The sequence below is a fragment of the Bubalus kerabau genome, chromosome 10 (assembly GCF_029407905.1).
Source record: "Bubalus kerabau isolate K-KA32 ecotype Philippines breed swamp buffalo chromosome 10, PCC_UOA_SB_1v2, whole genome shotgun sequence".
NCBI classification, from domain to species: domain Eukaryota; kingdom Metazoa; phylum Chordata; class Mammalia; order Artiodactyla; family Bovidae; genus Bubalus; species Bubalus kerabau.
Window position 1 is genome coordinate 54749683 of NC_073633.1, and position 22617 is coordinate 54772299.

General features: G+C 42.6%; 1 protein-coding gene and 1 long non-coding RNA gene across 2 annotated transcripts in view; both read left to right on the top strand.

Annotated features, from left to right (window-relative positions):
- Positions 1 to 22617, top strand: part of ANXA2 (annexin A2) — a 44598-nt gene that overhangs the window by 2427 nt on the left and 19554 nt on the right. Inside the window, exons 2-3 of the mRNA XM_055537767.1 lie at positions 8641 to 8699; positions 11885 to 11984. Coding sequence (XP_055393742.1) covers positions 8652 to 8699; positions 11885 to 11984 — 148 coding nt within the window. The 5' untranslated portion in view covers positions 8641 to 8651. The remainder of the gene's footprint in view (positions 1 to 8640; positions 8700 to 11884; positions 11985 to 22617) is intronic.
- Positions 11992 to 21673, top strand: LOC129621376 (uncharacterized). Its single transcript, XR_008699265.1, has 2 exons — positions 11992 to 19327; positions 19977 to 21673. It is a non-coding gene; the product is annotated as an uncharacterized LOC129621376 (long non-coding RNA).

Below are 22617 nucleotides of genomic sequence, written 5' to 3' on the forward strand. Positions count from 1 at the left end.
CCTTTGTGTGGGGCTGTGGGCCTGCTGAGGCATAAACTGAGAGCGTGTGTATGCCAGATGAACATCCCAGGCTCTCCTGGGCTGCCTTAAACATCTCTACATTCGACAGTATTTATTAAGCATCTACTATGTTCCACTCAGATGTTCCATCTACTATGTTCCCCTATAGCTTCCCTGGTGGCTCAGATAGTAAAGACTCTGCCTGCAATGCAGGAGAACTGGGTTCAATCCCTGGGTCAGGAAGATCGCCTGGAGCAGGAAATGGCAACCCACTCCAGTATTCTTGCCTGAAGAATCCCATGGACAGAGGAGCCTGGTGGGCTACAGTCTGTGGGGTTGCAAAGAGTCGCACATGACTGAGAAATTAACACCTCATTGTCACTTCATGTTCCACTCACTAGTATAAGCACTTAGGGATACAGCAGTGAACAAAACAGACCAAAAAAAAAAAAAAAAAAGCACCACTCTGCTCTTTAGGTTTTAAATCTAGTGAGGAGAAAAACAAAAATGACTGAATTGTATAGACAGTAATTGATTGTGAACTTTACGTCTTCCCAAATTAATATTAGCTTCCGAACTTGATTGGGGCTCATTTCCCCTTTAATCCAGCTGTTCCACAGACCTGAGCTTCATGTTTAAAACCTGCTAGGCAAAGTGTTGTTGCTTGTTATCATGACTTAACCTGCCTTCTGGATTTGACTGTAAGAACAGAAATGGAATACTCTTTTTTTTTCTTTTTTTTGCTTACTGGACTCCCAACTCCTTTTTTTTTCTCCCCTGGTGCTACACCCTATTCTCATTGTAGGCTACATCAGAGGACAGCAGTCTCTGAATAAAAGATTCCCCCCCTACCCAACTCATTCACTGTCAGGTCTCTTTTTTCCTCCTCCAGTTGCCAGATGTGGTCCCCATCTACTTATCTGGGGAGCAGGTCAGCAGAAGGGGTCAGGAGGTGCCCAGGCTTGCCCTTCTCAGTGGGTCCACTGAGATGACCTCCAAAGCTCTCTTGTAGGGCACAGCCTGAAGGTTTTTAAACCATCTTAGTTTAGTCTTGTCAGAGAGAAGTCAGTAGCATACAAGTGGTCTGAGTTATCCTCCCAGGCTTGGTGCCGAAGTTCTGAGTCAAGGGAGTGTCTGTCACATGGACTCCCTGCCCTTTGTCTCCCTGCCACACCCGTCTCCACACTCCCAGCTCAGAGGAAATCGGAGTCCCAAGGCCACTTGCAAACTCTTACTCCCTCCTGCCTCCTTTCCCACTTTGCTTGCCATGGCAGATGGAGGTTACTTTTCCACATTGTCCTGTGGACAGAGCTAGGACCCAGGGGGCCCTGATGATATAAAGGTGGTATAAATGAGGGGCTGTGGGAGTTGGGAAGAGCTGCAGATCACGAGAAAGAGTTTGTCCCCTGAATGGATGTACCAGACATTACAAAGATGTGAATAGAGGCTGGGAATTGACGCCTCCAGATCTGTATGTGTGGAACTAGAACTGCATTTGAGATATTCAGTCTGAGGAAGAGAAAGAAAATTGAGAAAGGAGAGTGTATTGGAAAAGAAGGGGAAAAGGACAGAATGTGGAAAGACCCAGTGTGTGTAAAACATACCAAAATGTCAGTGAATACCTCGAGTGTGCTGAGCACTGTGCTCAGACCTATGGGGAAATGGCAATGATTAAGACGGAAACCCTGGGGGCGAACAGAGTAGAAGACTGACTTTATGCTCTCAGCTCTGATACTTCACAGACACGCCAAGAGACAGGAACCCGGAGCAGGGAGAGGTGCAGGAGAAAGTTAACAGTAATTTTTGTACCCTGAAGTTGCATGAGGATGTCAGCTGATCCACATTGAGCATTCCCAGTACTGGGGACTTGAAAAACCCAGACATGGAGGTCACGGAATAGCACTGAATGTGTTTGGAGAATTACCAATCCAATTCGACTTCGGTGCTGAGTGTTTTTACGTGTGTGTGTGTATGTGTGTGTGTATGCATGTGCTTTAGTTAAGAAAAAGTGGGTAGAGGCCAGAGTGTGGAAAATCTTGAATGCTGTGTGGACTTTTTACTGTAAGCAGCAGGGCCCCACAGGAAATGTAATATGTGGGCCATAAAACACTGAAATTGAGTTGTAGATGCGAAGACCTTGATTTCTCAACCCTGAGAGTGCTTGGAGCCAAGTGACATCATTCTTCTGCTTGTCTCTTTCCGCCTACTCTAACCCTGCATCAGGAGATTGACTGAGAGGCTCTGAGAGCTCGGAGCTGCATTGTGTCTGAAGTTAGCAAACAAATATTGATTCAGATCAGGCAGCAAAAGGTACAGGCCAGAGCAAGTGCTGCTGTGTCCATCCTGCTCTGTTTGAGCAAGGCCACTGGGCAGAATTCCACGATTTCTCGGGAATGACTTGCACCTGTGACTCAGACATTAATCAAGACCATAAAAACCAAGGAGAAAACTGGGTGCTTTCAGAAAGTTTCTGTTAAATAAAAATGGTTTGGGGAAGGGGTGGAGAGTGGAGTATAGTGGGAGCTCCACCTCTTCCCCCTGACTCATGGTTTTGTTTTTTTTTTTCCTTGCTTTTGGTTTAAAATTTCAGTCTGGTCCTGTAGACACAGGACTGCAAACAAGGGCTTGGTGGGGAATCCCATCCCTCCACCCCCACACCCTCACCCATTTTTTTTTTGGTTTTAAAAATCCTTTGTATCATCCAGTTCCTGATTAATTCATCATGGTTGCTAGGGATGTGTTTTGCGGTAACACATCAACACTCCACATTTTAAAAGTGGGTGTGACCACGAAACTGCTGGGTTATACTCAGGTTCTGCTGTGCAGATGAGCCTGTTGCAGTGTGTTTTTGTTTGTTTGTACAAATTGCTATTTGGGCTTTCTGGATCTGGTTCTCAGTAGAACTTGTTTTTATTATTTGAAATGCTAACTTCTGGTTTACTTTTTGTTTTCCACCTTTTTGCAAACTGTGTTTTACTTTTTACTGGGTGGGGGTTAGCGGAGAGTTTAAGGCTGTTTTACTTGTATGACTTGTAACTATGTTGTGGAAGTGAAGCATTGAAGTACAGTATAATCTTTTTTTAAAGATAAACCCTTAAGTTATCCTTAAGATAGTCTTTATGTTCAATGTAAGTTGCCTGTTTTCCGGCAGCTGCACAGCTTTCTTTAATGTCTAGCTTTGCACTCTAAAATCTGTGGTAGTCAGGCAATTAACAGCCTCATTTATTAATATTTTCAAGGCCAGAGGAAACCGTCTGTTCCTTTCATTAGGGTGGGGTGTCTGAGTTCCCTTCCCAGTGGTGAGTTATTTCAAGCCAGTTTGAAATGGGTGTGGTTCTTTCAGTCAGTCTCCTTGTACCCCTCTGGTTATTTTCTTAAAAAACTTTACCTGATAAAGGTAATTTTAACAGCCTTGTCTAGTCACCCAGCCCTTCTCTGTTATGTGGAGGTACTCATCAACAGATTGAATTTGCTGATTTTTGTGTTTTTCTTTCCTGCAAGTTGAAACCAGTTGGAGATCTGGGTGAGGTTGCATTGTTGGAACCAGTGATGGCATTTTCATGTTCCATAGAGAGATCTGCCAGAAAAGAAGTGGTGGTTCTGCTTATAATGGGCTTATGAATTTTTCATTGTGCTGAGTGGTCAGTAGGGGTGGAATTGTCCCCAATGGTATGGACAGTTACCATCCTAACAATAGGTACACCAAGGCAGAGCTATTGTTTCAGTAAGAAAATTCAGCCTCCAGAGCAAATACTGTGAATGGATACTGTGAGTATTGGGGTCAAATCCCTTTCCACAGCCACACTTAAATATGCACCATCCAGAAACTTACCTCTCAGACCCCCACATGCTACCACATTAGACGTGGCTGGTTTTAAACCTGGCCTTGTGTCTTCACACCCCTGGAACATTCACCCGTGTCTCATCTCCTCCGATCTTCCCCTGTTGTTCTGGCTTGAGCCTTCCAGAGTGAGTGACTGCCCTTCTCAAACTAGTCAGTATGTCACCTCTCAGGTATTTAGCCAGCCTCATGCATGCTTTTATCTTTCTCTTCTCTTTTAACCTCTTGGAGTGAAGACCCACTGTGGTGAAGTTGAAAGGGCCCTTGAGTCTGAGGACCTGGACCTGGGCCCCTGCCTCCCTTCGTCATTAGCTGGGTGACCTGGTCTTGTCTCCCTGGGCCGAGAAAGGAAGAGAGCTGGAAGGTCCTGCAGAAGTGGAGTCGGTGTTACATAGTTTTGTGTGTGTCTGTCTCAGCTTTTAATGAGGGGCAGGCTGAGAGAGGGAGAGAGTGTGTGTGTATGTGTGTGTGTGTTAGGGGCTTGTTGATTGATTTCCTGGGTGTCACCAGTGTTTGTAACCTACAGTAGCCCTGCCAAGACTTTCTCTTTCCACTTTCAAGGGTAGCAGCACCCTGACATCTTTTCATTAATCAAATGCACTATATTAAGCTAATGTTTTAACAAATATTATGAGTGGCAAAGCCGACTGTTTCTTCTGGAGATTAATAAGTCATCTGCAAAATGACTTTGCATTGCCAGGATCTTGGATGTAGTGAGGAGACCAGGATATGGTGAAGAAATAAATGGATTGGCCGTAGTGAAGAACTAGGACCATGTTTATTTCTAAGGTGAAAATGTCTTTGCCATTAAGCTTGCATGAAGTAGGAAGTATTTATATGGATGCAGAAGACACTTGCATGGAGAAATAGCAAGCTTTGTGGATCTTGGTTTTGGTTATTGTGCTATTATTTTTCTGCAGAATGCTTGTAAATAGTAACATATCAATGTTAATTATGCAAAATATCAATTCACTGTTTCTGAAAGTTTCTTTAGCACCTAAAGTGTGAAGAGCCTTCTTAAATCTATTGGGGAACTGGGACTCTGTCCAGCATATGACCGTTTTGTTGAACTGTGCTATGTAGTTGCCATTTGAATATGTGATGCATGGCAGGAACTCAGGATACTGTTTCACGGCAAGTAAGTTGAGTGGTATCAGAAAGTGTTTCTGATACCGAAAGGTGGGAGACAGTGTTGCGGGGAGGGGGCCGCAGCCACTCTATTGAAGCATATGCCAAAGTGCTAGTGACTTGAGAAATGGGCAGAGTCTGTAACTAGGAGAAGATGAGGCGAAGACAAAGAGACAGGAGACACGAGTCAAGATGCTGTGGATTAGAGTGGTCACGGTGTGTTTGAGGAGAAGCAAGGGACACTTTGGCTCAAGTCCACTTTGTTGTTTCTTCTTTTTGAGGGGGCTGTGCCGATTCTTCCTTGTGGCATGCAGGCTTCAATAGTTGCAGCTTGTGGTCTTCTCTAGTTGTGCTGTGTGTGCTCATATGCCCCCCGACGTGTAGGATCTTAGTTCCCTGACCAGGGATCGAACCCACAACTGCTGCATTGAAAGGTGGGTTCTTAAGTAACTATTGGACCACCAGGGAAGTCCCTCAAGTCCACTTTTGCTAGGGAATAGATAGAGGGCTGGATGGAGCTAGAGTAAGAAAACATCACAGAAGGATAGATAGTGAACTGTTGTGACAAGATAAAATAGAGGAATGTAGTTGATAGTGGCATGAAAGAGCCACTGAGTTGGTGAAAGAGCAGTACGACTATGGATAGTTAATGGGAAGGGAAATCTGGTTTTTAAAATCTGATTTTCTGTGTCAGTGTGTTGTGGGCGTGAGAAGGATTATTGAATCACATGTTCTGTGGTTTGTACAGCACCAAGGGATCCATCTAGGGCATGGTGAGACAGCTGTCTCCCAGGCTGGTGCTCAGAGCTGGAAAGGCAACTTGAAAGAACTCCCTGGCAGAACCTCACCTGCCTCTGTGGCTGCGGATCCCTAAATATCAGAACTGATGTGAAGTACCTGGTCTAGTAAATCCATCCAGAAACAGTTCTGATTTACTGGTCTTTTTGTTTTTGGCATTTTTATTTCTTAGCTGCTTACAATGAGGCCTAGAATTCCACAAGGCAGAGGATAACAGTTTATCCCTCACTGCAGACTTAGTCCAGTTCTGACTGAGCCCTACGAGTGAGAGTCAAGGCTAGGTGGTCCACGTCCTAGGGAATCCACCTCCGCTTTGGTGAATCTCAGCAGGATACTGAGGTGACCCTATAAAATGTTTCTTGGCCCAAGGTGAAGTTGGGAATTATTAGATTTTACAGTCTCCTTCTCACACTAAGTCTTCCAAATCTGGTGTGTGTGTTACACTTCCTTGAGCACATCTCAGTTTGGACCGAGCACCTTTCAGTGTCTGATAGCCGGTGGCTGTCTGGTCGCCGTGTGGCTGGTAGCTAGTGGACAGCCTGTGCGATGTGCTGTGCTTAGTCACTCGGTTGTTTCCGACTCTGCGACCCCATGGACTGCAGCCCACCAGGCTCCTCTGTCTATAGGGGTTCTCCAGGCAAGAGTACTGGAGTGGGTATTCATTTTCCTACTCCAGGGGATCTTCCCAACCCAGGGATTGAACCCAGGTCTCCCTGCATTGCAGGCAGATTCTTAGCTACAGGGGAAGCCCCTGGACAGTCTGGCTACTCTTAAAGAAAGTAGACTTTTGAGGGCTGTTTTAGGTTCACAGAAAAATTGAGTGCAACGTACAGAGTGTGTATTTCCAGCACCCCCTCTACACACACAGCCTCCTTAACTCTCAAGATCCCCCACCAGAGCAGTGCATTTGTTTTAATTGCTGAACCTACATTGACACATCATTGTCACTCAAATCCCATAGTTTATATTAGGCTTCACTCTTGGTGTTGTAAATTCTATGGGTTTTCACAGACGTATAATAATATGTATCCGCTGTTATAGTATCACAGCCCTAAAAATCTTCTATGCTCCGCCAGTTCTTCCCTCCCTCCTTACCCTCTAATCCCTGGCAACCACTGAGCCTTTTACTGTCTCCATGGTTGTGCCTTTTCATGAATGTCATATAATTGGAATCATACAATATGTAGCCTTTTCACACTGATTTTTTCACTTAGTAATATGCATTTGTTATCTCTGTGTCTGTTCATGACTTGATAGCTCATTTCTTTTTAGTGCTAAATAATACTACATTATCTTGATGTACCACAGTTTATTTATGGAGGACAACTTTACAAATTAGGATTATATCCCAGTGGTGGGGTATATTGCAGGGATTGGGAGTGTATGTGATAGTGTCTGAGAGTTGTGGGAATGGAGGAGTTGGAATAGCTGTGACTTTCCTTTTTGCCATGCTCAAAAAGTTTCTATAAGCATCAGTCGAGAGAGAAGAGTTGGTGTAGGACAAAATTCATTGTGAAAGTCTTGCAGAAATATTTCCATAACCACAAATAAAAGCAAATCCTCTTCTCTTACATTCTTAAAACTCACTCCCCACAGAGCCTGGAATCTGCCTAGTCCAGAGCTTTCTGATAAATGAGAAAATGTCTGTGTCAAAATACTCCCTCCAAGCCAGTTGTATGAAAACATGTAAACTAAGCAAACTATTGGAAGAAAACAGAAAGCTGAATTGCATGGAAACTATTTCCTTGATCAGACAACATTAAGCAAAAAGAGCAGGGACTTCCTGGGTGGTCCAGTGGCTAAGACTCGGCACTCCCGATGTAGGGGGCCCAGGTTCTGTTCCTGTTCAGTGAACTAGATTTCACATGCTGCAGCTGAAGATCCTGCATTCCTCAGGATCAAGGATCCCACATGCCATGACTAGGACCTGGTGCAAATATATAAAAACATAAAAATAATAATAAAAGCAAAACAGGAGTTGCTGTAGTTCAGAGGTCATTTCCACTATTTGAGGACACAGCTTTGCTCTATTTTCTTTATTTTGGGGAGGCTGCTGCTGAATGATCTGTCTTGTCTCGGCTGAGATAAATTTCTTGCCAGTTGAGCACTTTTTTTGGCAGGGGTTGGTGCATCAATTCCGAGAACTGTGATCACAAAGCTGGAAAGTCAATTCATCAGGCTGTGGTATCACTGCCCGGTTAAGTGTATTAACTGGAAGATGACATCATTTCAGCCATTTTGAATCTTAAATACAAGGATTATTACTCTTTGATAGAATGAGTTAACATCAGAAGATATGTCCATTGTCTTTCTCATCAACAGTTTAATGTCTTCTAATACCTCTCATCATTGGTGAGCTAAGAGAATAATTACGGATAGTAATAAAGGGCTCTATTTAGGAATGAGCCACCATGAAATGCTGTTGATTTCAATTCACATCCATAGTTTGCAGACCCTTTTCCATATATTAAATTACTGGTGAAAAATACTGAAGTAATGGCTAGTTTGCCAAGATTACTGTTTTTTAGGAACAAAAGAACCAAAAGATTCAGTCTCCTCCTGTTTGGACAAGTTGCGCTGCTGTTGGGAAGCATTTTGATTTTTGTATTTACAAGTCAGTCATCCCAAGTTCTCTTTGAGCAGACCAGGAACCAAACTAGATAGTTCTGTAGTCCATCCCAAACAATGCAAACAATCTCTCAGCTTTAATTTTCTGAGTCACAAGATGAGAATTGCATCTATTTGCAAATATTACTCTAGTATCACCAGATGAAATGGTCCAAGAAGTAGAGATTAGTATAATGAATTACTGTGCTTCAGGGGAAGGGAAAGTCTCTTCATAATAAGGACTTTTTGTTGTACTTTTTTTCCAGCTTCTTTCAAAATGTCTACCGTTCATGAAATTCTGTGCAAGCTCAGTTTGGAGGGTGATGTAAGTATATCATTTTCATTTTGTGTAATTTTTGATAGTTGGGCATCTCTGGGTAACTGTGCCCCTTCTTTTCCTTGTCCATCTAAAGAAAATGAGGACGGAATTAAGATACTCGTTCCCCTCTTGGTTCCTGTCTTCCCCATTACTTTAGCTGTTCCTGGTAGTTCAATTTGAAAGAAATGTTATGGCTCCAGAAACTATTTTGGTGTCAGATCAAAATTGGGCATGCACTAGTGACACTGATGTGCCTGGAACTTTATCGTGCTATACACTTAACATGCCAGTGATAGTACTTGTTATGATGACACAGAACTTTTAGCATCACGCCCTCAGGTTTTATTAATGGCTGCATCAAGCTGCAGCCATATTGAAAATGATCCTGCATGTTTTGGAAAAGCTTTTCTCTAAAACCGCTAGAATTTTTTTAAACTAAATAATAAAAGTATTCTATATTCTAATTCATCGTGATGCTTTTTTTGCTTTGGCTTCCAGGGAGCTCAGAATTGTATTTGTCTTTCACAGGAACCTAGACATTCTGATGCATTTGGTTTTTTTTTGTTTTGTTTTACAGTCAAAAATTTTGAAAGCTATATTCAAAATTATAAGTCATTGCAAATGCTTTTAGAATAAAGTAGAATATAAAGTTGTGAATGTGTAAATTACCTAGTAATACCATACATCTTCCAGGTCATCTTAGCAGAACTGGCTTTTACAGAAACTCCGCAGTGACACTGGTCTGTAGGCATATCTTAGAGATATTTCAAAATATGCTGTCACTGAAATTAAAATACAAAGCACTCAAGTGGGTCAACAGCAGCCTGGGTCATGAGGAACAGAATCCTCCGTCCCTGATGCTTACCAATAAAATGTTCCGATGACATCATTGGTGCAAGCACAAATCGTATGGCGTATACTTTGCTCTTGGACCTTGTGCATACTGTTGCTGGCAACCATACAAGTGGCACACTGAGGTCCAGACAAGTCTAAATAATTTTTTTCTTAATGGAGTAGATCATTAATTCGTTTTTAGTATCAGGTTTCATAAGAGCGCTTTTCATGTGGCCTTTGAAGTTCCTCAGGTATGATGTGTTTCTTGGTGTGCAGAGATGGGACTGCAGCAGAAAATGTCATGTATTCTCTAGCACATTGAGGGAAGAAAAACATTACTTTTGCCTTCTTAATTTGAATTTCGGATAAATGAATTTTACAGGTGATTGCTTCAATTGCCCATTTAATTCTATTTCCAGAGATATAAAAGTATGCAAAACGTTTCCCTACTCACCGTTGTTTTTGAAATGAGATGACATAGCACCTGCTATACGAAGCCACATTTCATATGGCTCAATGCCTAGACTGCCTGCCTTTGTAAATAATAGTTGGAATTGTTAATAAATAGGAAAATGTGTTCCCATAGATTTCTTTACTTGTTTTGTAGCCACTCTAACATATCTAGTCAGTATTTCAGAATAATGCTCTGTCCTTACCTTTTCTTGATTGTCTGTTCTATTTCCATTGAGTTAATTACTGGAAAGTTTAGTGAAATTATAATGAAAAACACCTTGATAGTCCACTGGGTTTCAGTTATATATATTAACTGGATTTACTGTTTAGCCAAGATGATCACAAGTTAGTGTAAAATATTCTGTCCAGTCATGAACTTAGATTCATGGGTTTGTCCTGGGAGCCATTTGAAAGGATGGCATCTTAGTTGTTTACCTGTTCAACCTCCCTGCTATTAATAATAAATGCCGGGATGCCTTGTAACGTGATGTGTGTGTGTGGAAAGGTAGGTCAGGGTGACTCGGTCTCTTACTCTTTCCAGAAACTGAGCCATGACAAAGTCATGTATAATGGGACATATGTTCTAGGGGGAGGTAGGATGGGGGAGCCTTGGTGCTGAAGGTGGTGGATAGCTCCACCGCCCTTCAGCCAGCCTAAAGAACATTGCCAGTGCTGTTTAGTCTGTCCTTTGCTTTACCACTGGATAGCAAGGGGGAATAAAGCTGTAAGCATTTCAAAGGAGAAAAGTTAACACTTTGGAAAGGAGAACTGATGTAAAACTGTGCTGTTACCTCAGTCTAGGGTGGGGCCCTCAGATCAAGAACAGTATCAAGAACAGCTTTCCAGGGCCTTGAAAAGCACTGGAAAGCAAGAGTGAGTGCATGGTTTAAAAGACAGAAAAACAAAATTCTAGGAAGAGTAGTTGGTGGAAGGGATTGTGTGAAAGACAGCAGAGGGGTTTTATGATGATGGCCATTCTGACTGGTGTTAAGTGATATCTCATTGGAGTTTTGATTTGTATTTCTCTAATAATTAGCAATGTTGAACATCTTTTCATGTGCCTCTTGGCCACCTGTATGTCTTGTCTGGAGAAATATGTATACATTGGGAGCTGTGCTCAATGTTATGTGGCATTGAGTAGAGCTCAGTGAGCCTGGATAGGAGGGGAATTTGGAGGAGAGTGGATGCATGTCACGTGTGGCTGAGTTGCTTTGCTGTGGACCTGCAACTATCATAACATTGTTACTTGGCTATACACCCAATATAAAGTAAAAAGTTAAAAAAAAAAAAAAAAAAGAGCAGAAGGGAGGGTAGAGAGAGGAGAGAAAAGAGATGGAACTTGGCCAGTATGTAGAGGATGTGGGCCATGTGGCCTGACCACCTTGATGCCACGTCTGTGGCCAAAGTAGGGGTAGGAGGAAGACACTTCCCTCACTTATCTGATAGAGAAAAGCAGGCAGGCACTCTGCATTTGCTTTTTAAAGAACTGTGATACAGGCCCAGTGGAAATTCATGTGCCTGTAGCAAAAACTTGGCAAAACACACTTGTCATTCAGGCATTTCCACATTTCCAGCTTGTTTCAAATTGTTGCCAGCCCGGTTTTGTGCTCTTCAAAGCCTTCCCCAGAGAAACAGGTGGTTTCAAGTACCCAGCTTTGTGTTGTCCACTTTGAGCTTGCACAAAAATTAAGATGAAAAGTAAAAATAGATTTATCAAATTCTTAACTAGTTGAGGCTTTGAAGAATTCTCATTGGAAACAAGGAATACTTACAAGTTCCCTGGCCTAAGAATGATGTGAATTGCTAAAAAACAAAACAATAGGAGAAAAAATTTTAGTAATTGACATTTCAACAAAAAGATTTTAAATGTGTATGACTTCAGTGTGTTTGTGTTTTAACCTCAGCACTCCACACCTCCAAGTGCATACGGGTCAGTCAAAGCGTACACTAACTTTGATGCTGAGCGGGATGCTCTGAACATTGAAACAGCCATCAAGACCAAAGGTAAGCCATATGTTTATCGTCTTGTCAGACTCTCACCAAAATGTTATTAGTCTCTCTTTCATCTTCATACACTGGTCATTTGAAATTGTCATTGAGCTTTAATGAAGTGATCCAAACCTACCCCATCCCATCCTTCCCTTCTTCTTTCCAGCTTCCTCCCTCTCTCCTCCCCTTGGAGAGAGAAGATTTAAAGATGAGAAGTTAACCGAATGGCATAGTGACATGGATATAAGCTTATATTTCAGGGCCAGGAGGCCTGATGCCCTGGGTGTGTGCTTTGGGCTCAGAGGCCTCAGTACCCCTTCTGTAAGGAAGAGATTGGTCATGGTGATCCCTAAGGGCCTCTTTGTGGTCCTAAGTCCCCTTGAATTTCATCACTTTTGTTGGAAAATTGCTGGATACATTTTGCTGCTTTGCTCTTAGATTGATCTAATGAGCAAAAAATCCAGGCTTTTTTTTTTTTTAACTCCACAAGTTATGTCACTCCTTGGGCCTAGAGCTTAGATTTAAAGAGCTGTCGGGATGACTGTATTTCTTAGAGTTCCAGGATGAGTAAGAGAGGACCAGGAGGCATAAAAGCTTCCATTCTGAAATAAAGCAGATAAAGCATTTTGCGGGTAGAGTTGAGCAAGGACCTGTTCAGGTCATCATGCTGTTTTCTGTATCTACAAAAGCCTGTGACCAGACTTTCAGGCTTCTGTTGATGAAGCATGTACCTCTGGGGTTGCTCCATCCCTGGCTCCCTGGAAACACTGCGATGATTGTGGTGATGCTTGTGATTCACCACACTCTTTTCCCCCTTTGGAGAAAGCACTTCTTTACCTGCAAAGCTTGAGAGACACAGATGTGATCCAGCAGCTATTCTGACTGCTGGTTCATCCCCTGCTGATGAGCCGCAGGACATTAGGATAATAGAGTGTTTTTGCTTGTTGACACACCCCAACAGTTCACATACAGGTCACTTCAGACTGGGGACCTGACCTCAGTCAGGGTAACGTGGGGGGCCTAAAACTGGGATGACCGTATATCCCCATTATGCCTGCATATTTACTGATTGTGCCCCCTTGCACCCTCAGAACTGTCGTATTTTGCAGGATAAATTGCATAGTCACCTTTCCTAAAACCCTTGGAGAAACTGGATACTGTGTTTCGGGGGATAAGAAGGAATGTAGAAAGATCCTTTAGGTCCTGTGGTTCTGATGCGACATAGGCTTGCGTCATCAGCCTCAAAGCAACCCTAGTTTCCATGAGGACACTGTGGGCACGTCTGGCCTGGACGACTAACTAACCTTCAAAAAGCCATCTCTTTTGGTGCTTTTAAATGACCATACTTGTCAAAGGCCAGCCTGGGAAGTCAGGAAGTCACTAATCAGGAAGTGAGACTAAAATCTGCAGGTCTTATCTCCCTGCAGTCAGTTCTACTTGGTGGAACCTGGTGGATGAGAGCATGTGTGTTTGCGGCTTCAAATCTTAGCTCTGCCACTAATTTACTAACTGCAGACTCTGGGAAAACATTTAGCTTCCTTAAGCCTGAACTTCCTTACTATAAAGGGGGAGTTAATAAAAGTTCCCACCTCACAGGGTTGTTGTGAAGTATGAAGCACGTAGCGTGGTGCCTGCCATATAGACAACTCAGAGTATGTTACCTTAACACACGCACACACAGTCTGCTCTCCTATAAACTCACCCCATCTCACTATTTGGATGTGCCTATATTCCTAGGGCTTCCCAACAAGCCATTGTAGAGATACAATCGAAGTTTAACAGCTCATTCATCTAACAAAGATGGTGCCTTTTACAAGCTTAAGACAAAGGCTGCTTTTATCCCTGCATGAGAAAGCTTTTAGCGCGCTGGAATGTAAAGATTGCGCAAGTGAACTCTGGTAACAGCTGAAACTCCCAGGGTAATAAAAATACCTTCAGGCCCTTTCGAGTTAGTAGAAAAATACTCAAGTTTCTAAGCAGAAACGTCTGGAGAGCTAAGATTTGGATTCCTACATTCCCGTTTGGTCAAATGCAGCTGACATCACCATTATCAGGGTTGTAGGAGCTCCTTATTGAGTGCTGCTCGTTATGGGCTGGCATGGCACCAAGCACTTCAGGAACATTATTCCTAGGTGAACTTCAGATTAATCCTCTCATGCTAGGTGCTATCATCCCCAATAGATGGAGGACGCAATTTAGGATTAACGTGCTCCAGGTCTCTTGACTGTGGTTCAGACTGGGATTTGATTGTGACTCAGTCCAGCTCCAGGGCTGTGTTCTCACGCACCCTAATGTTACGCCACCCACTTGGCAGGACCGGACTTATTACTTTGCCATAAGTTGTGTTCAGGCATGAGAACATTTTCTATCTGTGATTTTAGAGATATCAGATATATGTCATATTTGTAGGTCCAGCTTTTGGCCCCCTGTTGTCTTCTTTCCCAAACGTAATGCCCAGGAGTCCCACTTAGGACTTTTTATTTATTTATTTTTGGTGCCTAGTGGTTTTACAGAGTAACTGAATTTTCTTAAATCTGTTGACCCTTAAAAATAATTTCTAGATTTTTGGTATATTTAGAACCTTAAATTCTTCTAAGATACTCTTGAGAGGAAAGACTGTGATACCCATACAGAGCTCAGTGTTGTAGCAAAGATGTTACTGTCAGTATTGGTCATGATGTTGACAAATCCAGGTCTCTCTTCTAGCTGGGGAGTGACTTAGTAAATTATGATAGCTCTATTTATATTACATAGAATATCTGTAGATTGTCACCACAATATGAAAAGTAAAGTTTATAAACAGTTGTTTTACATTGCTATTGAGATAAAATTCATATCCCATACAATTCACCTATAGAAAATGTACAATTCAATGTTTGTTTTTTTCCTAGTATATTCACAGATTTGTGCAACCATCCTTGAAATCACTTTTGGCACACTCATTTTAACATAAATTTCACCTTAGATTTGTCAATTGCATAAAAAATGGACATAAAATAGTATATACAGGGAATTCCCTGGTGGTCCAGGGGCTTGAGTTCAACCCCTGGTCAGGGAACTAAGATCTCACGAGACTCATGGTTAAGCTCTCTCTTCCTAAAATAGTATATACAGTGTGATCACACCACAACAATTTTTTTATGTCAGAAAGAAAAAATAAGGTATTGTTCTGTGTGTGTGTGTGTGTATACATATATATATATATATATATATAATTTCAATATATTCTGTATTTTCCAAATTCTCTATGATGACATATATTACCTTTGTAACGGGAAGCAGTAAACCAAATTAAAAGCAAATGAAGTTATTACAGTTGACTCCTGAACAACATGGGTTTGAACTACACTTACATGGATATTTTTCAATAGTGAGTTCTATAGTACTACACAGTCAGAGGTTGGTTAGATGCATGGGTATGAAATCAATTATGTGGAGGGTTGACTATAAGTTATATGTGGATTTTCCACTGTGGGGAGGGTCAGCATCCTAAATCCCTGAGTTGTTCAAGGGTCAGCTATAGTTGAGAAAGTCATATCCCTTTTTGGTTTTTTTTCTCCTTCTTCTTGATCTTTTAAGATATTAACACTACTTTAAAACAACAACAACAAAAAAAATGAGCTAATTAAGATCTTACCTTCCCTTTTAGAATGCCTTTCACTTTAAGTGTAATTAAGAAGCTTGTGCCACACCTTACCCAGCTTCCACCTCAAACCCTTTTCCAGAACACAATGCAAATAATTGGTGCTTCCTTGATATCAAAGGAAACAAAGGGTAAACCTCAAATGCTGATACAAACAAAAGCCAAAGGGCCATGAAAAGGTGCCTCTCTGTGGCCTCCCTCTCAGATGGTGTAGCCCAGGTGTGTGTGCATACGTGTTTGTGCGTGTGCCAAATGAGAGCATGCTAGGCATTACTTGTACTGCCTAACGTACATTGACTGTCCTGTCATCTGAGTGCTGTAAGGAAGAAGGGCTGCGAGCAGATCACCTGTGGCTGAGGGTTACTCATTGCTGTTAAACACGAGAACTGTGAACTGGGGCAAGCCTGCAGTGGGGAGGGTGAGCAGGGGCAGACCTGGCTGAGATCTGTAGGGTGGTGCTGCATAGACTGGTCAGAAGGCCTCAAAGTAGCTCTCATCCCTCCCTTCCCCTCTGCCCTTAAAATCTCTCATCTGGGCTTCGAGGGCATCTGTCTTTATTTCTAAAGAGCCTCCTTGCCTCATCCGTGACAGATTCTCTGTCTAGCCTCATCTCCAGGCTATTTCATGCCCCACACAGAGCCTTTGCTCTCTCAGGAATGTGCAGCCCTCCTCTAGTGGGAGTGTTATCCCACTTCTAACATCTGGGCAGTTCCCACTTATCCCTCTCTCTCTTTTGGCAAACTTTTTTTGGCCATGCCACATGGCTTGTGGGATCTTAGTTTCCCAACCAGGAATTGAACCTTCCTCCCCACCATCCCCTGATTTGAAGCGTGGAGTGTTAACTACTAGACCGACAGTGAAGTCCCCTCACTCATCTCTTGAGCCAATGCACAGCCTCTTCTCCAAGCTTTCTCTTAGCAGGAAGGCAGAATCAATTATTCCTTGACTGTGTCTCATAATACTTTTCATCTCATTTATAGCTCTTGTCACATTGTGTTAAAGTTATTTATCTACGGATTTGTCTCCTCCTACTAGAATGTGAGTTCATTGAGAGTGAGGGCTTCATTTCATTAACTTTTCTAACACCCAGGCCACTGGGATCATGTGAGAAGGTACATAGTTAACCTGTATAGTAGTGAAAATGTACACAGATACCAGAGCTTAAAGGTGAGTGTGGACACATGGCTGGCAAGATAAGGCAGCAAAAGACAGATCCGGAATCCGGACCATATCCACAAAGGATTAACAGTCCCCTAGTGAGGTTGGTTCCCTTTTTCCAAAGTGAATTTAGCTCATGCCTTGAAAGTCTGCTTTGTTTCTGGTTTTAAGGGGTCTCAGTATTCCGTGTATCTCACCTCAACCAAATGCATGATTGTTTTGTGTATGTTCTGGCTTGAGGTAGACTCTGCAATTACTTACCTCAATTAATGTCTAGTTAGAAACTGAATAAAGCCGTGCAAAAGTAGTAATATTGCTTAATTAACAAGAGGTTGCTGAGACTTAAATCTGTAGGGGTCTCTTGGTCTAGATTGGCCTTGGGTTAAATATATACTGTGGAGTGTACAACACAGCTGTGAGTGGTTTACCATATGGGTCCAAATAACTAGAAAGGAAAGTCAGCTAAATTAGAAAAGGATGAATCTAGACTCCATAAAATAGATTGTAATTAGAAGCAGCACAACCCGAGAGTTAGAGTAAGTGCCAATAAATTGGTACAGCTTTGGTCTCTCTTTCTCTGGAAGGGGAGGGTAATGAGTTGCCCTATTATTATTGCCAGTTTTGATTTTAGCTGTATTTGTGTTCTCCGGAAGGGTTGCAATAGCGGGTGTTTTTCCCCCACTTCTTATTAGCACAAGTATAGAAGCATAAATGCTGCAAGTTTTTGCACTTTTTTTTTTTTTTATACTTTTAAAATGGAACTGCTTAAGTTTTCAAGCATGGCTAGAAGACTAACATCCCATGGCAGTGGGAAGCAAGTCAGGATGTGTGTTTTGCATTTCACCTGCATACCTATAGGCATATTTATTCAGTTGAGACAGCAATTAGGAATGTATTTTCTTGAAGATGCTGGGAGGCAGATTGGCTGGGAAAAAGTAGCTTCTCTCCTCTGGGAGGGGCTTTGGAGGTGAGGGCCCAAACCAAGAACCCCCAAGTTTGAGTGCGAGCCCGCTTGTGGGAACGGCCTTTGTGACTCACATAGCCCAGGGCCTTCTCACCATCCTGGAAGTTGAATAGAAGGGAACACAACCTTCCCGTTGAAGACTGTCTCTTCTGTGTTCAAGTCTTCTCTAGACTGAGCTCTCATCTTACAGCACTGCTGGGAGCAAAGTGACCAGTGCTGAGTCATAGCCACCTTTATTGCGGGCACCGATTTTCTGACTTTCTTCAAGAAGATCATTGTCTACTCAGGTATGTAGATGCCACACTCAAGCTAAGGAGCCTGTGAAACCTGGGTAAAGGAGTCCCTGGTGCCTTTCTCATTGTAGGCATTGGCTGTTGTTGCCTGCCTCTCAGTTCTTTCTTTTGTAAAAAACCGTTACCTGTTGTCCATTGAGGAAATCAAATACCGGTGACTCCCAGGGACCATGGAAGTCACCACATTCTTATCTGGTGTCTGCAGTGCTGGGGCAATAAATAGTAACTTCTCTGTCAGCTGAGCTCAGGGTGAGTGTGGCAGTTTCTCTTGCATCTGTTCAGATGTTTTACTTTCTGACTCAGGAGGCTGGTAGAGCGACAGGGCACAAATTGCTGCTTGCATTTTATGCACGATCCTTCATTTGCAGTTTTATTTGATTTGGATCTTGAGCAGTGGCCCTTGTGTTTTTCTGCTGGTCCTGTAGTATCGCAGAAATGTGATTATGCACAGAAGGCCGACAGGGTTCTAGATTATTAAAGAATCCAGTGGGATTACCAAAGAGATGATGCTTAAATCCTTCCTAAGGGACTCAGCTGAGGTGAGACCAGAGCAGAATGGAAATAGAAGAAATTTAATTTCTCAGCCGAACCTTCTTCTTAGAGGTAGTTAGCTAAACTGTGCTTTCTCTGAATCAGGCCAGGTAGCACCGTGTCAGATGGTAGGAAGGATACTTTGGGCAATGGTGTGCGTGTGTGTGTGTGTGTACATGCATGTGCTTCCCTGTCCCTAAAATCACTCTTGTTGGCACTTTAGGTTCCTGCTGAGTGATGAATGGCTATTTTCAGAAGAGGGTCTTCTAGCTCTTTCTCTTAAAAAAACCTCAGTGGGGTTATCTCATCAGTGGCTGTGCATTGTTACTGTGTGGCAAATGTTATCTAAAGATTATTTGATGGTTGTACATTTGTATGTTCTGAATAGTAAATCCAGTTCTATAGACAAACAGATGCATTACTGTCTCAGATGATTTTTAGGAACAAGATGGAGGAGTGCCATGTAAAAAAGCACCAAAGTATAATTCCAGAAAGGTACAAATGTGACTCATAAGAGTATACAGGATACTCATGTGATACAGGATAAACACATGTCAACTTTAATTCATTGAGATAGGGCTGGTTCAAAGGAAATTTGAGAGGCTGGTTGTTTATAAGCACTGAGAAAAGAATGAGAGAAGAAGTTTACTGGGCTGGATACAAGACCATTCATGAGTTTGAGAGCACTGAAGCCATAATCTTGGGAACTATCCTTTCTACTGGACCAAAATCTACAGGTGAACACCTAAGCCTGGACCAAAATCTACAGGTGAACACCTAAGCCATCGAGCCTGTGCTATAATCAGCGGTGAGTGGCCAGTCGAGTGAGAGCGAGCCCTGGAGAAAGTCCTGGAGGGCAGTTAGCTGCACTCAGAGGACATGTTCCCTTCCTCTTGCCTCATGTTTTAGTTTTGGTTAGTTTTCTCTAACAGGAGCAGAACAGCCCAATGCAGGTCTTTAATCCTGACTTGAATCCCAGCTCTGCAAGTGACTTCCTTGTGTGACCTTGGGTGAGCCCTTGCCTTGCGAGCATTGGTTTCCTCACCGGGTACAGTGGAGGTGACCATAGCACCCCTCACACACAGACACGGTGACAATTGCAATAGAGACTTGTTTGCACAAAGTACCTCGTAAAATGTCTGGCGAATTGTAGGTATTCAGTGAATAGTTGATACTGTTTTAATAAAACCCATGAGTCTTTCTCTCATGGCCTTCCTTTGACCTTATTGCAAAGGTGGTTTCCGAGCTTTGATACTGATATGCCCAGTAATCTAAGCCAAGTCCTGGTTTTTCCTCTGATCTAGATAAGGAGCAGATCTGGGCAGTTTTCCTTTATTTTCTAACCAGTCAGCCCTGCCCTGAGGGCCTCCTGAGTCCTTTATCAAGCATAATGAAATCTATTTTCTCTCTGCAACCAGAGTGTCTTGGCAGATGTGAGTCAGCATCCTGTTCAGAATGGCCTCTTGGTTCCTTGCCATGGTCAGGAAGGATACACATTTTCCATGGAATGCCACGTGTGGAGCAGGCCTGGGGTTTCCACCCGCAGAGAGGAGGAGACTCCAGGAGGCCCATTTTGTGGGTTTGGATTCAACCATTATTTTAGACTGCAAGTGTTCTTTGTTTTAAAACTATGACTGATGGTTTAAGAGACCCACGACCCCGGAGTTTTCTGTGTGAACCCTGCTTGTCAATGGTGCCTTCCCGTGGTATCACTTGCCAGAACTGTGGCTTCAGGTGACTGGCATTTAGATCAGAGACTGATTTTCCAGATGCCCTACCTCAGAGTGGACTATTTTATAGTTAGCTGAGAAGATTGGCCAGCCATTTTCATTCAAGGAATAAATGCTTTAAAAGTTTTGTGCTATTTTCTCTCAGGGGCCAAATAAATGTGTGTCTTAGATCCTCATCAGTCTTGAAAATTTTAACTTCTCTTAGTGCTGAAAAGACATTTGATGTCCGTTGGCAGAGGACTGGATAAAGTAGATGTGATACACATATATGATAGGATATTACTCAGCCATAATAAAGAATTAAATAATGCCATTTGTGGCATTGATGGACCTAGAGATTATCATCTCTAGGTAAAGTAAGTCAGAGAAGGACAAATATCATGATATCACTTATATGTGGAATCTAAAAGTATGATACAAATGAATTTATTTGCAAAACAGACTTAACAGATTTCAAAAATAAACTTACAGTTAGCAAAGGGGAAGGATTGGAGGGAGCGATAAATTAGGAGGCTAGGATTAACATATACACACTACTATACATAAAATAGATAACCAAGAAGGACCTACTGTATAGCACAGGGAACTCAATTCAGTATTCTGTAATAACCTATATGGGGAAAGAATCTGAAAAAGAGTAGATTTATGTACATGTATAACTGAATCACTTTGCTGTACAGTGAAACTAACACAACATTGTAAATCACCTATATTCCAATATAAAATAAAAACTAAATTGAAAAAACATTTTAAAAAATCTGTCTGAATCACAGAATTTACTGTGTTTGCACCCACGTTCTGTGGGATCGCCCATCCGTGTCACTGTTTCCCAGTTGAGGCTTTGCTCACATTACTTTGTGACCGTCCATATCCAACACAAGAAGAATGGGAAGAGGAAAAAGGCGTTATTCAAGTTTGTTGGTTTTTTTATGCTTTTGCTTCACTCACACAGTTTATTTTCAAGCTAGGCTTCTTCTCTCAGCAAACACTACCCTTCATACGGGCACAAAAGAGCAGAGAGTACAGATCCAGAGTGGCAGAGGCACCCGCGCCGGGATTAACTTTGTTCAGTGTAGAGGTTTCCTGGAGTGCTGGTACTCGCTGTGTATTATTTTGACGGTGATTGTGCTGACATAGGCAGCTGAGTGTTCGGCCATCGTCCTTCAGCTGCATCCTGGGCAGAAGTGATGAGTCACCGGATGACCCTTGCAGCTTCAACCTGGACTGAACCATTTTCCGCAGGAATTACCGTCTCACCAATTACGATAGCAGGTTGAGAGGAAGCAGCGGTGTTCTGAAGATAAGATGATTAAATCCCACTGGCAGATGTGTGCATCCTACTGTTCCAACGTAGGATATGCCTTAAGTGGCTTTGACTCAACCATTGATCCTGGGCCCAGTGATTTTTTTTTTCCTCTTTCTAGTTCGATTTGAAACTTGAAGACAAAGGTAGGGGAGAAACAGCTGATGTAGGTAAGGCTTTCAGAAGGAGGAGGGGCTTCTACTGGTAGACCATTTTCAGTTGTCTCTGTAGTTGCTGGTATTAGCATTTGTGTAATGTATCAGATCCTTCACTGGTCAGGGGTCCCAGCATGCTAGATACTGCATCACAGCAGGCTGTTTGCGTGATGAATAATTTAGTTAAATACACTGAGATGCCTTCAGACTATAGCCGTTGCTGCCTCCCAGGTGAGATTCAGGTTAACCACGCAGGCTCTTTATGGGGAGTTCCAATAATTGGATTGGATTCTGACAGTTGGCTAAATGCTAAGCTGCTGTGAACAGAAAGTTTCATTGTTTGATTGCTAAGAGAGGTTTCATTGATCAAGAGCATGGGACTGCACTGAAGTTTGTGGAGTGAACTTTCTTCAGGTGTTATTTCTTACCTGGGTTTTGAACAAAGGTAAGCATTTCTTTCCCTAAGATTGTAGCTGACCCTGCACCTCACAGAAGCAGTTGGTCAGTTCAGTCAGTTCAATTCATTTCAGTTGCTCAGTCGTGTCAGACTCTTTGCGACCCCATGGACTGCAGCACACCAGGCCTCCCTGTCCATCACCAACTCCCAGGGTTCACTCAAACTCATGTCCATTGAGTTGGTGATGCCATCCAACCATCTCATCCTCTGTCATCCCCTTCTCCTCCCGCCTTCAATCTTTCCCAGTATCAGGGTCTTTTCAAATGAGTCCGTTCTTCACATCAGGTGGCCGAAGTATTGGAGTTTCAGCTTCAGCATCAATCCTTCCAATGAACATTCAGGACTGATTTCCTTTAGAATGGACTGGTTGGAACTCCTTGCAGTCCAAGGGACTCTCAAGAGTCTTCTCCAACA